This window comes from Poecilia formosa, unplaced genomic scaffold, assembly GCF_000485575.1.
Source record: "Poecilia formosa unplaced genomic scaffold, Poecilia_formosa-5.1.2 Scaffold435, whole genome shotgun sequence".
Taxonomy (NCBI): Eukaryota; Metazoa; Chordata; class Actinopteri; order Cyprinodontiformes; family Poeciliidae; genus Poecilia; species Poecilia formosa.
In genome coordinates this window covers 228,899-242,993 of record NW_006800374.1, presented here as the reverse complement: position 1 = coordinate 242,993, position 14,095 = coordinate 228,899, and the positions used below count along the sequence as shown (strand labels likewise).

Genomic DNA, 14,095 nt, shown 5'->3' with positions numbered 1-14,095 from the left:
GATCAAAACCTAACAAAGCCGTTCTACTGAACTGGTTGGCTGCCACAAATACAGGCACAAAAATAAACTGTTTTAATTTGTTAACATAACGAGTTCAGAAATGTCCAAACAAACTTACATTTAAAGGTGACCCATTATGCTTCCTTTAACGAGTTGGGATAGACCTATGGCCTATACAAAACATGTTCATTACATTTTTCTGCACAAAATCATTCTTAGATAATGAGATTTTAGCGTTTTTATGGCTTCATGTCACTTTAAATCCAAATAATCTGCTGCTAGCCACACCTCCCAACTCAACATTTACACTCACACATGAAAATGGCTGCAAGCGGATACATAATTATGGAGCTGTACATTTTTGAGTAGCAGAAGTGGAGCCTCCTGCACAACCAACTAAGTGGTTTCTGGATGGTAAGTCAACAGTAAAACACTTGTTTTTCCAGCAGCCATTGTACAGCAGTAAAACCAGCTGACCAAACATGCTGGATCTCTGCTTCGGATGCAGTGCCAGTCAATTATGACTCAGAAATCGGGAGGTTTCTGAAATAATTTGTTTTCCAGATGCTAAAAAAGATTAACTTATTGCCAGAAAACCGTTTCACTGTGAATAATGTGAAGATCTTTTGTGCCCAACATGTTTTTTTGGAGTTGTGTCGTAATTTATCATTTATTGAGGCCTAAAAATTAATCGTCAGTTAAAAGACATAATAAATCCTGTAGAACCATAAAGATGTTCAGTCACACGTTCTGAGTGGATCCTGGCCTTTTTCCAGGACAGCAGAACATTTCTTTACTTCTTAAATCCTTTCACTGTATAAAGTGTTTTAGTCCAGTTTCTGGTACAAACATCTCAGAGCATTTTAATTAAGAGAAAACTGACTTACAAGTTTTTCTGCAAGATACAGGAGCTTGTTTTGAGTAAATAATTCCTTAATATTGATGAAAACTTAATATTTCTACAGGCAGATTATTTCACTGATGGCAAGACATTTTTACATGTTATAAATTAAATAATCTGCCAGTGGGACTAGTGATTATTTCATCAATATTATGAAATTATTTACTCAAAACAAGCTCCTATAAGTTGCTGAAAAGTTACTTGTAAGTCAGTTTTCTCTTGTTTAAAATGCTCTGAGATGTTTGTACCAGAAACTGGACTAAAATACTTGGTAATATTTTGTGTTTTTCGGTGATAAACCCTGAATTTGTCCAGTGGTGTGCAGATGAACACGCATAATAAACCACAGCCTGGCTGTTCTGTATTCACACAGCTGTATTACATCGCTCCATCAGCGTCGGTAACGGTTACGGTCGCCTTGACGACGCATCCAGCCTGGACGGATCCTGCTGATTTCCTGCATTTTCCAAATGTGAGCGAATAAACACAAACTGAAAAGTGGAATGGGCACAGAAACAGGAGAGTTTGTGCACAAAATGTGACAAAAATAATCAAATAATAATAAAAAATGGTGATGCGTGAGCTGAGCAGTGAGGAAATTATCTGTTTTCAGTCATGAAATGGGATTTTCAGACCCCAGTGAGCTGCTTTCAGGAGGAAAAAAGGCTTCAAGTGTCGCTCACTCCCACTTTCCTTCTTCCAAATCTCTCATGGCTCCCACTGCACTTCAGTTTGCAGCCATGTTTCAACCACCTTCCCATCTCCTTTCGCCCTCCCCTGTCGGCCTTATCTCTTATTTTCTGGCTGCTTCCAACAGAGCTCACCAGAGAGACGTCGGTCAGCAGCGTGTTCAGGCTCTCCGGAGGATCCGCCTCGTTGCTCTCCGCCACGCTGTCGTTCTGCAGGCGGGAGGAAGAGGAGGGACACAGACCGGGGAGTCAGGCAGAAACGATTAATCACGACTAATCGATTATCAAAATTATCGTCAACTAATTTAGTAATCGATTAATCGATAACGGGAGTAAACAGACTCTACAAAAGACCATTTGCTGGAAGAAGAACAAACTCACAGCAGGAGTTAAACCACAAATGTTGAATTTAAGATGAAATTTTGTATGTAAACATGTTTTACCCAGAACTCCTAGTTTCATTTTTAGCTTCAGCTGATTAAAAAACCTCCTGAGATTATTAATAATATCAGCCTCACCTTGTATTGATAGTAAGTCAGGCAAACAGGGCTGAGATCTTCACACATTATAAGCATATTTTAGATGCAGGTGAATCCTTTGCTGCAGATTATTAAATGTTCACTAAAGGATTACTGTGCTGTTTCATTTTAGGAAATAAAATATGTATTTTTTATTTAGAAAAGGAATTAAATTGTTTCTTTATTTGGATTTTTTTTGTATTTTTAATATTTTACGAAACAGGCTTACATGAACAATCTGCAGAATGTGCCCATTTTTAAAAATTCAATTAATCAATTAATCAATAGAATACCTAATAGAATAATGTAAAATTAGTCAATAAGATATTTATTTTCTTGCTTAAACAAAGAATTAAATTGATTTTTATATTTCTTAGTAATGAACAAAAAAGTCTCAAGTGACTGAATGAAAAATCTGCAGAATTTGCCCATTTTCTTATCCATTTAATCATCATAATAATCAACTAATCGTCAGAATAATCGATTACTGAAATAATCGTTAGCTGCAGTCGTAGTTAGAAGTATTTTTTGGTGGGGATGGATCCTTTGCTACATATGAAGGAATGTTTTTCTTATCCGATTAATCGATTAATCGTCAGAATAATCGATTACTGAAATAATCGTTAGCTGCAGTCGTAGTTTGCGGCCGATGTTTCAGTCCCAGATTTCATGGCTGCTCCACATTTGTTTAGAAGCTGGACAGGAAGCAGTGGAAGCAAAGAAGACATGCAGCCCTCAGACAGACGCTCAGAGCCTCCATGTCTTCTTTCACAAACAGAAACACACACTGTGAAATCGATAAGAAGCCATCAGCTCCACTCAGAGCTGGATCTGGAGGCCCGACCGTCTGACGTGGCAAACGGAGGCGAATCTGAGCGAAGCGGCGGGCGCCCTTCATTTAACTCTGCTACTGAACCAAAACAAAAGCCCCATCCATTCAGCTTGATTATCCGTCGCTGCAGCATGTGGAGCACTTACACCCCGACCATTTATCACAACAGTCAATCGACTTTCCGCATACGGAGATGCGTCTCTGCACTGTAAGCAAACCTGGGCCGGCTGCCATGACTGTACAGGACATGCAGCAGGTGCTGCTGTGAAGCACGATTCAGCACATTCAGCTGGTTCTCTTCATTTCCTGCAGCAGCTTCTTTTCCTGCCATAACAAATTAGATCACCTTTAAGTAATTCAGGAATTTATAATATTAATTAAAAGGACTTTTAAAAATAGAGCTGTTATACAAAATAATGGGAAATCCTGCTGACTTGACCATTTCTCAGTTTGAAGGCATATGAATGGAAAGTTTAGTGGAAGGTAAAAACTACATGGAAATACTTTTCAGCAGAACCATGTTTGTATGCTAAAATCTAGGAATAAAAATCATAAATTAAAAATAAAATAACCTTAAAATTACAAAAAAATTAAAAACAGAAATTACAAAAAAACATTTAAATATAATCAAATAAACAAAAATTACAATTTATGAATACATAAAAAAGTAAAAAAAAAATACAGTGAAATAAAACAAAAAGTTTAAATTCCAACATATACATACATAAAAAATGAAAATACAAATTACAATTATGAATACATAAAAAATGTATATAATAAGAAACATCTGAATTTTGTGTTTTCATTGGCTTTACAGAAATATATTATCGAATTATATCGCTGTGTAATTATTCTTTATCATCAAGGATTTTCAGTATGAAAATAAAAGCAACTTTTGAATAATATTTAAAACTAGGCTTCTGTTCATTTGGAGACGATTTTGTATCCACTAAAGTTTTTTTTTGTCATTTATCTTGTGCTTCTTCATGGATTCTGCGTTTTGGGAGACCAGAAATTATCATTTTTAAAATCGCGATCCAGAGTGGAAACATTTAAAAACTCCGCTTTCATCTCTTTATGTGTTTTTGTTTTTTTAAACGAAAACATTGAAGCTCCATTTTTCTCTTTTTTAATCCCACATCTCACAAAACAAACATGGCACCATTTTGTGGTTTTTGTGTCACTACAGCGCCACCGACTGGCCTGGCAGACCTACTGCAAACATATCACAATTTAAGTCTTTCATATCAGTCGATTATTATTTTTGTTTTAAATATCTAAAATGACATTTCCTGTTTTATCCAGTTTTCTGTTCACGTCGTTGTTTATTTTTAAGCAGTTATGAGGAACGGTGGGGGAAACTTGATCTTGGTCAGTTACTCAGCAGTTCGTTGCTAGGCAACCAAAGTTTGGCGGCCGTTGCTGGGCAACCAAAGACTGAGCTAGTCAGTTGATTCCACCAATCGGTGAAAGCCTTTCTTCTGCCTAACTCTGCGGTTCAGATTGGAGTTCAGTAAATTTTCTGACGTATTATTTAATGATATTGATCACATGTCTACCGCAATATGTGTTGTTATTGATTTATTGTCCAGCCCTTTCTTAATCACTTCCAAAAGTATTGCAGGTGTTTCATTCAAACCAAACCAAATAGGTGTTGTTGCGTTCTGGGCTTTGGGATAAAAACATAAAAAACAAAATGTCCCCACAGTGACAGCGATACAAACATCCACTGCTATGCACCTGATTATGTAGATACCTGCCTTTGTGAGTGGCTCAGGAACGCAGACCCACCCAGCTCTCTAATCTGCCTCATGCAGCAGCAGCACCAATCACCCACGGGTCCAAAACGGCACAAACAGAAGCTGCATAAACAGCCTCCAGAATAGCCAGCATGCTAACGCGGCTCCTCAGAGGAGGACGGGCTGAACCCGCCTGAATGAGACCGGCTGCTCGGCTGATAAACCTGAAGACAGTCGACAGCTTATCTCTGCAGTCACCCAACCAAATATTCATGCATTTACTACTTCCTGTTTGGGCTCGTATGTGAAAGCTTTCCAGCAAATAGGAGCCAGAATAAATACAAAACATGCATGAGAACATTAGCAAACAGAGAGCTGCTGTTCAAAAACCAGCTAAACTGTCGCCACACAGAATAAACCCCCAAATCAAACACTTTCATCTGAACATTCAGAGGATTCTCTAAAAACAACAAAAGGCAGGTTTCTACTCTTATTTTAAAAAGTAATATTTAATTGTGGAACAACAATATTGCAGAAATGTTCACAAATATCTTCCGAGTCAAGTCTCTAAGGAGTGAAATTAGCATTCTCCTGTCTAGGCTGCCTGAAACACAACATTACTGCAGGTTATGAATTTAAATCGCTAACTCTAAAATTAATTTGGTACATTAACATTTTACTTCATCTGTGTCAGAACATGTAGAAAAACTGAATAATTACTCAACTAAACCCCAAAAATGTGAACTGATTGTGACAGTGGATGTTTAGATGCTTGTGAACGCCTCTTAAATAATCTTTCTTTTCCAGTTAACAGCTCGGTGAGCTGATAAATTATCCATGATTGATTATTAAAACGGGGATTTGATTTACTAAATGTGACCTATTATGCCTCCTTAAACAGGTTAGGATACATCTGTGGGCAAAGCAAATCATGTTCATGACAGTTTTTGCACAAAACCATTCTTAGTGAGATTTTAATCTGTTTATACAGATTATACGGTTGTATAGAAAAGCAGAAGTAGAGCCTCCTGCACAATCAGCAGGAATGCAGTAAGGGGTTTCTGGATGCAAAGTCTTAATGTCCTGGAACTCAGCTTGGGTTGCTAGGTAGCGCGCTGGACTTTGCCAGGGTTGCTAGGTAACCATTGAATGTGACTCGACAATGACAAGGCTTTTGAAACGGTTCGTTTTCCAGACACTCAAAACAGCTAGGTGCTTTTTTTATTGCTTGGACTGGTTTTAGAGGCAGTAGAGACTCAAATGGAAATACAAGAATGTACAAAACCTGAATTTTGCGTAATAGTCTTCTTTAATGACCATACATCTGCAACCTTCCTGCTTAAGACATCTTCTCTGCTTGTAGCTTAACCCTTCTAGAACCGAACCTGTCGCCGCCGACATGTAAACATTTGCAGTACCGTAATTCCACCACACTTGGCGCTATCTGAAAAATTCCAACGGTTTCTGAAAGGGGAGACGTTGCACTTTCCAGCCAATATCGGGTTATTACGGTAATTTCACAGCTGCAGCTGCAGAGAGTGAAATTAATCCGGGGGGCACTCGTTTAATAGACGGTAAATTGTGAAAATGACTTGTTGGATATTGAAAGTTCCAGTTGTTATGGGTACATGGGTAAGTATATCATCTCACAAGACATTTAAATAACTACTTACAATTAAAATAAGGAAGATTTATATAGGCAGACGTTTGAAATTCGGGTCTAAAAGGGTTAAACAAAAAGTTTGATCAAATCAATGATACCCTGTTAGCTAAGTTCACAGGCAGAAAGCAGAGATACTGACATTTTTTAGATTTAGGTTTGAGTCGCATTTAGGTGGCGAAAACAAAGCAAAAATAAATGACAATGGACAAAGTGTGAAGACTGAAGACAGACTTTGGGTTTAAGTCTTCTCTAGTCTCACTCTGATAGCAAGAAGAGAACGGAAGCTAACTAGAGCGAGTGCTAGCAAACAGAAAGTGACAAAAGTCTCACCTTGTCAACCTCAACCTTGGATGTTTTTAATAATTTATTTCTAGATAGTGAGACTTTAGTCTGCCAATACAGCCATACATCTTTGAAAAGCAGAAGTGGAGCCTTCTGCACAACCAATAGAAATGCAGCAAGTGCCATCTGGATGATAAGGCAACAACAAAACATTTACACTTACATACAGCAGTAAAACCAGCTGAGCAAACATCCTCCATGTTTGGGTTGCTAGGTAACCGTTGAATGTGACTCAAAAATTACGAGGTTTTGGAAACGGTTCGTTTTCCAGACACCAAAAAACATGAACTGATAACAAAAATGGCTTGGGTGTTTTTTTTGTTATCAGTTTTTAAAGCACTTGGGTTGTTTTTAGAAGCAGCAGAAACCCAAATGTAGCTCTGTGTCCAGAGCTGCAAAATTTCAGGGAAATATTTAAATGCAAAAACGTAGCTGAAAATANTGTTTGGGTTGCTAGGTAACCGTTGAATGTGACTCAAAAATTACAAGGTTTTGGAAACGGTTCGTTTTCCAGACACCAAAAAACATGAACTGATAACAAAAATGGCCTGGGTGTTTTTTTTGTTGTTTTTTTTTTTCTTAAAAGCACTTGGGCTGTTTTTAGAAGCAGCAGAAACCCAAATGTAGCTCTGTGTCCAGAGCTGCAAAATTTCAGGGAAATATTTAAATGCAAAAACGTAGCTGAAAATAAATAATAATAATAATAATAATAATATGTACATGACTCTCCAAAAACTTCTCCACTGACAAACTACTGTGTTGGCCATTAAAGGACAGAGTCAGCTTATGTATTTATTTTGCTCCTCTATTTATTTTATTGTCTTATTTTGGGTTTATTATTATCGACAGCCAGGATCTTCTGCTGCTGCCTGTGAAACATAAATGCTGTAAAAATCAACGTTAGGTGACGGGCCGCCGTCATTCATTTGAATACAATCTTCTGAGAGTCATAGGAAGTTACCCAAGTCTTGAAAATATCCAGATTCTGCTCTGAATGATGCTTTTCCCTGTGAGGCATCCCATAATTTTGGATTCCTCAGACGTGAGGCAGCAGGTGAATTATTATCGAACTGACCTATTTAAAGGGTGTGAAGGCTGAGAGGTATAAATGATTAACCGCTCTGTGAGGGTGATCCATTTGTTTTATGTCAACTCTGTCAGAAAAACACACCAGTAACCTTTAAGCTCAAGCTTTGCAGTTGGTCCAACGTTTATAAACTGTGAATAAAATTAGGATAAGAGCTGAAATGTGTTTTTACTGGAGCTTGTTGGAACGACTCAGAAAAAGGAAAGTGTTTTTCTGCACCGGCTGCATGTGAGATGTATTAGGATCATTTGGTTGGTGGCACCAACGCGGCGATGGAATGGACCTCAGGTAATGGCTGCTGTCATATTTAGTTTTTTGGTAATAAAGCGCCCGGCTGGATTTGGCAGAGAGGAAAATGATGAATGAAACCCTGAGGAAATGGAACGAAAAGAAACAAATTATTTCTCCTAAAAACCCAGAACTGATTCAGACGGACGATGGAACTGTTCTGATATGAACCCAAAAACAAAATGAACCCAAACGTTCCCAGACTTTATTCTCAGGATATTAACGTTTTATTCTCATGTTAGTAAGAGATTATTCTGTTATTATTATGACTTTATACCATCATATGAATACATTTTCAGAACTACTTCTTTCTTTCAACTTTATTTTAAGAATACTGACATTTTGTCACGACTTCTGTCACATATTATGACTTTATTCTTGTATTATTACTAGTTTTTCCTCATATTATTACAACGTTATTCTCATAATTATGACTTTTTTGAACAACTTGTTTTCTTGTCATTGCTACTTTTTGTCATTAAATTATTCTCAGAATTACTTTTTTGTCGTACGACTTTACTGCATTGTTACTTCTTTTTTCTCGTATTATTACGACTTTTTCTCATAATTCGACTTACCGTCATGCCACTTTATTTTCATAACACTACGACTTTATTCTAATAGTATTATGACTATTTATTATTCTCATAATATAACTTTCTGTTGCACGACTTCCTTCTATTATCTTATTATAATTTCTTCTCATAGTTCGACTAACTGATACAACTTTATTCTTGAAATGATTTTTGTAATTATTATGTTTTTCTGACCCTAATAAAACATTGTAGAATAAATAACTCCACAAAAGGCTGGAAACGTCACTTTTCATGCTGAAATCGTACATCAGACTCTTTTTCTATTCATAACCTATAATTTACTTTATATCCTGATCTTGTAAGCAATGAGAGCAAACAAAAAGCCAAGAAGGATAAAAACACAGCAAACAAAGTCACAGCAAAAGCACAAAGTGAGATGGGAATCAGTGCGTCGGTGTTTCTGATTCGCCTCAGGGACGTTAAATTGCGTCGTTCTGGTGTTTGTTCTGCATTGGCGATGGAAGCCATTCATCATGTTCAGCAGCAGATCCTACCTCCATCATGTCTATCAGCCACAGCAGCCTCTCCTACAGAAGGGGAGACGGGTCGGGTTAAAAGCAACAAACTGGGGGAATGAAAACCCATAAACATCAGCTGGGACTCCTCTGGTTTCAGCAGGTGGAAAATGAAACGTGTCACAGACGAGCTGAGCATCAGCACAGCGTCTTTACCAAACAGATATTCTACAGAAATACTGGGAGTAATGGCAATCTGAGGCAAACTGGAGATGACAGGAAATAAAAACAAGCTCAACAGAAATTTCACTGAGAATCAGTGATAAAATGATACTAAGACGCAAAATCATAAGAAAGCAAAACTAATGGAAACGACGTTTTGTGGAGCATTGATGACTGAAGCTTTTTCAGCCAATGTTTACGTCCAGATTTATCACGTCTGGTTTCGTCTGGCGCAGAATTATGACGCATCAATGACGTAAAAGTCGGATAAAATACGATGTGACCGAGTGACTGCAGTGTGATCGCATCATTATTGTGTTTCTGGGTTTTATTTCAGGCCAAAATTACAACAAATGTTTTTGAAAATACGCCTTGAAAGTTTCTAGAGCTGCACAATAAATCAATAATATATATTATAATAGACACATGATCAATATCAATAGATAATACATCTGATAGAATATTCAGTATTCATTATATAGAATATTCACTGCAAAGCATTCTGGGAGATGTAGGCAGAGGAAATGCTTCAGCTAGCTAACCTAGCTGCTAGCTAACCTAGCTTGGTGGAATCAACTGATTCGCTCACTCTTTGGTTGCCTAGCAACAACCTGCTGGGCAGGAAGCAGTTTCAAGTTCCCCCAAAGCTTTGGTTGCCTAGCAACGACCTGCTGAGTAACTGACACAGCAGCAGTTTCAAGTTTCCCCTCAGCGCCTCAAAACTGCTTACAAATAAAAACATAACATGAACAGAAAACCTGTGACTTAACAATGGGGAGGATTTTGAAACGACTCTTTTTTTAGACACTAAAAAGCATCAACCTATTGATTTATTAAGGTGCTTGTGTTGATTTTAGAAGCATTCGGGATTCAAATGGAAGTATAAAACCAGAGGAAATGTGAATTTATCATATACAGGTTGGTAAAGCTGGCCTACCCGCGCAGAGCTGAGCGTCGTGTTGGTCAGGAAGCTGGCTGATGACGACGTCAGCGTGTCTGGAAACGACACCATGGACAGGCAGTCCGGCTGAGCGTTGGCGCCGCCCGCCGTCCCCTGCCGCGCCTTCAGGGCCTGGATCTCTCGCCGCAGCACCAGCCCGTCGAAGCGCTCCAGGTCCTGCGGCGTGACCAGCCCTCTCACCTCCGACAGCAGGGAAAACTGAGCAAACACAGAGAAGCAGACGCATGAAGAAGTAGCAACTCTGAATCGATTTCTCCAGCCTTAAACACTATGAAGACGATGGAAATCAAAAAGCCATGGTTTTAAATCTCAGCAGAGCTCAGGAAGCCTCAGCTGAAACATCATAATCGATGCTCACCTTGGCGTGCGTGTTGAGCAGCTCGAACAGCGCCATGACCAGCGGCTCGATGCCGATGTGTCCGTCCCTGTACTCCTCCACGTAGTAGCTCATGGTCTGACGCTCGGCTTCGGTCAGCAGGTGGCGCGCCTGCTCCTCCAGCATGGCGCGGGATTGGTTGACCAGGCTGGACAGGGTCACCTGAGAGCCGGCAACGCCCTTATAGAACCCGGGCTGCAGTCAGTGGAAGGTGAAACACAAAGGTTTTATGGTCAGACTTTTCTGGATTTGATTTGTTTTGTTGCTCCTAGCATGAATAATCAACCAACTACTAATATCAATAAAGCAACAAATATTTCTCAGTGGTTATCTCTTCCTCATGACTGCAGGTTAAAGTTAAAAAACAAAACAAAACATGATATAAACACAGACAAAACTTCTGTTAACGGTGGAAAAACCCACAATGATCACTGAAATACCTTGAAACTAAACACTCTATTTTGATGTAATCAGGTGTAAATTTATTTATTTCCAGCTCTTTCTTGAGAATTTAAAGTTATTTCCTGATAAATGTAACACGATGTCATCTGTAAACGAGGTGAATTTTGACGCAACACAAACATGAAACAAATCAAGAATTGATGTTTGATCCCGCTCACTAAAACATTAGTGGCCCAAACAGTGAGGCAATAATCATAGACAATAGGTCTGCTAATGCTAAAGCGCTATACCGATGTAGCATTTAGCAGAAGCTAATGCTAAAGCACTAAACTCAACCATGTCAATAACAACACAATATGTGTTAAAACATAGTATATCACCCTCAACAGGGTCAAAACTGTTATTACACACCTACCTGCATGGTTTGCAATTCAAGAAGGGATTTTTTGAACAGACTTTTCACTCAGTTTCAGATTAACAGGTGCTGAGCTTTGTTAATTCTGTTGCTAATTTTGCCTTTTTGATTGCAGTACGGCTTTGGTCAGAAAACACACAAGACTTCAGCAGATTTTAAAATGAACCAATGAATAACGGGAGAAAAGAAAACTACTGCATAAATAGTCTTCATATGCTTCAAAGTAAGAGCAAGAATATAAACAAGTAAATATTTTAATTGCTAACAGTCGATAACTAAAACTTCAACACTGACATTGAACTTTATTCAACTGAAAAAATAGAGCCAAGAAAAATTATCACTTTAGAATTTATCTGGCAAAATTCAGGATCAGCACACCAAACATTTTTAAAAAGTCAGCAAAAACGCTAAACTGCTAAGCAAAAACTTAGCTCTGGTATTATGGCTCATGTAGATCAACACAGGTGTGCCATTGCTGAAATGCTAATTAAAAACATTAGTCCTGCTAATGCTAAAGTGCTTTCCCAACATAATATGTAGCGAAAGCTAATGCTAAGGTGTTAAATTCAGCCTTGTTGACACCCACAATGTGTCAATGATACATGTTACAATTTAATTTAGGAGAAGCTAAGAGCGCTAAGCAATATCAAAGTTAGCAAAGTTAGCTCCGCTGTTAGCGCACTAGCGGAAGTTTAGTAATGGATGAATAAGGAGGGCAAAGAGGGTAAAAATAAAAGAACAAGAGGAAATAAACTGAAAAAATAAACTTCACCAACTTACACTGGAACTGTACTTTCATCCCAAAAGTATAAATTACCCTCCGACTTCCTGTTTTCCCTCATTCATTATCATTATCCTGGCTGGCTCGCACCGCAGCTCGCTGCTCAACACAAGCTGTGATGTTCACACATGTGGGCAGCGGGATTTTTCCCTCCTTGTTACAGCTGTCAGCGCTGCGCCAGATGGCGTCTCTGTCATCCAGAAACTTCTGAGCTGTCAATATCACTTCACGGCTCCATATCTCCTCCTTTTCCTGCATATTTTCTCCCCTCTCTCCGTTATCTTCTTGCCTACAAGCAGCTATTCTTTAATTAACTCCTTAATCAAAGACACCACTTCAAAGTCAACGCTTCGGGTCTGTGCCTGACTCTGTTTGCAGAGATGAAAACAAAAGGAGCAAACAGAGCCGATGCAACCTTCCTCTTTTCTCCCTCCCACCTCATCTTCAGCTCTCGCTGTCATTATCAGCTGTGCTTGTCGCAGGTCCCCCCGTTTGAGCGCAGCCAAAAAATTTGACATGGCCAAGGTGAATTGAGCCGTTGCGCTGCCTGAATCCTAATAACCGGAGAGCTTACCGTGAGGATTCCTTAAAGCATCCGCACTCCGGTTACTTAACTCAAGGGCGCAGCGGAGCGCAGCGACAGGACCACACCGGGAATGAGAGCGGCCTATAGCTGTCAGATTACAGAGCGGACCGACACTTCAGGGAGCTTTAAAATATATAAATATCGTTGTCACTCAGCTGGAGTGGAAAACCTGGAGTTACCTGCTAATAAGACTTTAACCATGAGGATGCGGTTTTCCAGGGAATGGACGTCCTGTGTAAATGGTCTGAAGCTGGATCAGCTCCATCGCTGCACTCATCTACAGTCCAGGCTGCTCAATGCCAAACAATCCATCAGTATGCCAAGCAAATAGGCCCTCTGAGCTTACAAGGAAGGGATGTAACAATATGAAAGCTTTGTGAGATGATTATCAAGACTGTATGAAAGATTAAAACCTCTCTATTGAACCTCAGTGCCACGTTCAATGCAAAATCTGGCCTTTAGGAAACACTGGCATTGGTTAAGCTACTGCTACACAAGCTAATGCTAAAGCGCTAACTTGAATTTAAACTAGAAACATTTACCTTTCCTGCAACAATGCAGTGAGAATGCTATCAATTGGGATTATGATTGATTTACAGTTGCAATTAGGGTTGGAAGGAGGTTCAGATGTAACAATATGAATGCTTAGCTATCGCTAAAGTGCTATGGAAGCTAATGCTAAAGTGCTAACTTCAATTTAAAGGAGTTAGGGTTTGAAGGAAGGTTGTATGCAACAATATGAAAGCTTTGTGAGATGATTATTATCAAGACTAAAACCTCTCTGTTGAACCTCGGTGCTGCGTTCAGTGCAAAATATGGCCTTTAGGAAACAGTGGCATTGGCTAAGCTAATGCTAAAGTGCTACAGGAGCTAATGCTAAACCGCTAACTTCAATTCAAACTAGAAGCATTTGCATTTCCTCTGAAAATGCAGTGTGAATGCTGTAAGTGGAGATTTGCGTTGGAAGGAGGGTTACATCTTACTTTGAAAGGCTACAACTCTCTATTTTTACATTATATTTAAATGTTCTCTAAAGCCCTCAGATGTTGCATTCATCTTTATAACTGTCTTATTTTGTTCCTGAATGTTTCTTGTGTGCAACAGAGTAAGCTAGGAAAAGAAAACATGGTAAGAGAGGAAACTGCTGTGTAAATAGTTTTCACACACTTCAAAATAAGAGCATGAATATAAACGTCTAACTACTTAAAGTATTCTTAACAGTCCATAACCAAAACTTCAACA

At 38.8% G+C, this 14,095-nt stretch overlaps 1 protein-coding gene and 1 long non-coding RNA gene across 4 annotated transcripts in view; both read right to left on the bottom strand.

Annotated features, from left to right (window-relative positions):
• whrna (whirlin a) overlaps window positions 1–14,095 on the bottom strand; it is a 116,352-nt gene that overhangs the window by 9,217 nt on the left and 93,040 nt on the right. For 2 of the 3 annotated variants that reach the window (XM_016663649.1, XM_016663651.1), the window contains exons 6-9: window positions 10,652–10,864; window positions 10,270–10,491; window positions 9,150–9,182; window positions 1,726–1,800 (exon numbers count right to left, since the gene is read on the bottom strand). In XM_016663649.1, the coding sequence (XP_016519135.1) occupies window positions 1,726–1,800; window positions 9,150–9,182; window positions 10,270–10,491; window positions 10,652–10,864 (543 nt within the window). The remainder of the gene's footprint in view (window positions 1–1,725; window positions 1,801–9,149; window positions 9,183–10,269; window positions 10,492–10,651; window positions 10,865–14,095) is intronic. The other variant, XM_016663650.1, reaches the window with a different exon arrangement.
• Window positions 5,907–7,106, bottom strand: LOC107833728 (uncharacterized). The gene is made up of 2 exons (XR_001659491.1): window positions 6,415–7,106; window positions 5,907–6,049 (listed from the first exon to the last, which is right to left on the bottom strand). It is a non-coding gene; the product is annotated as an uncharacterized LOC107833728 (long non-coding RNA).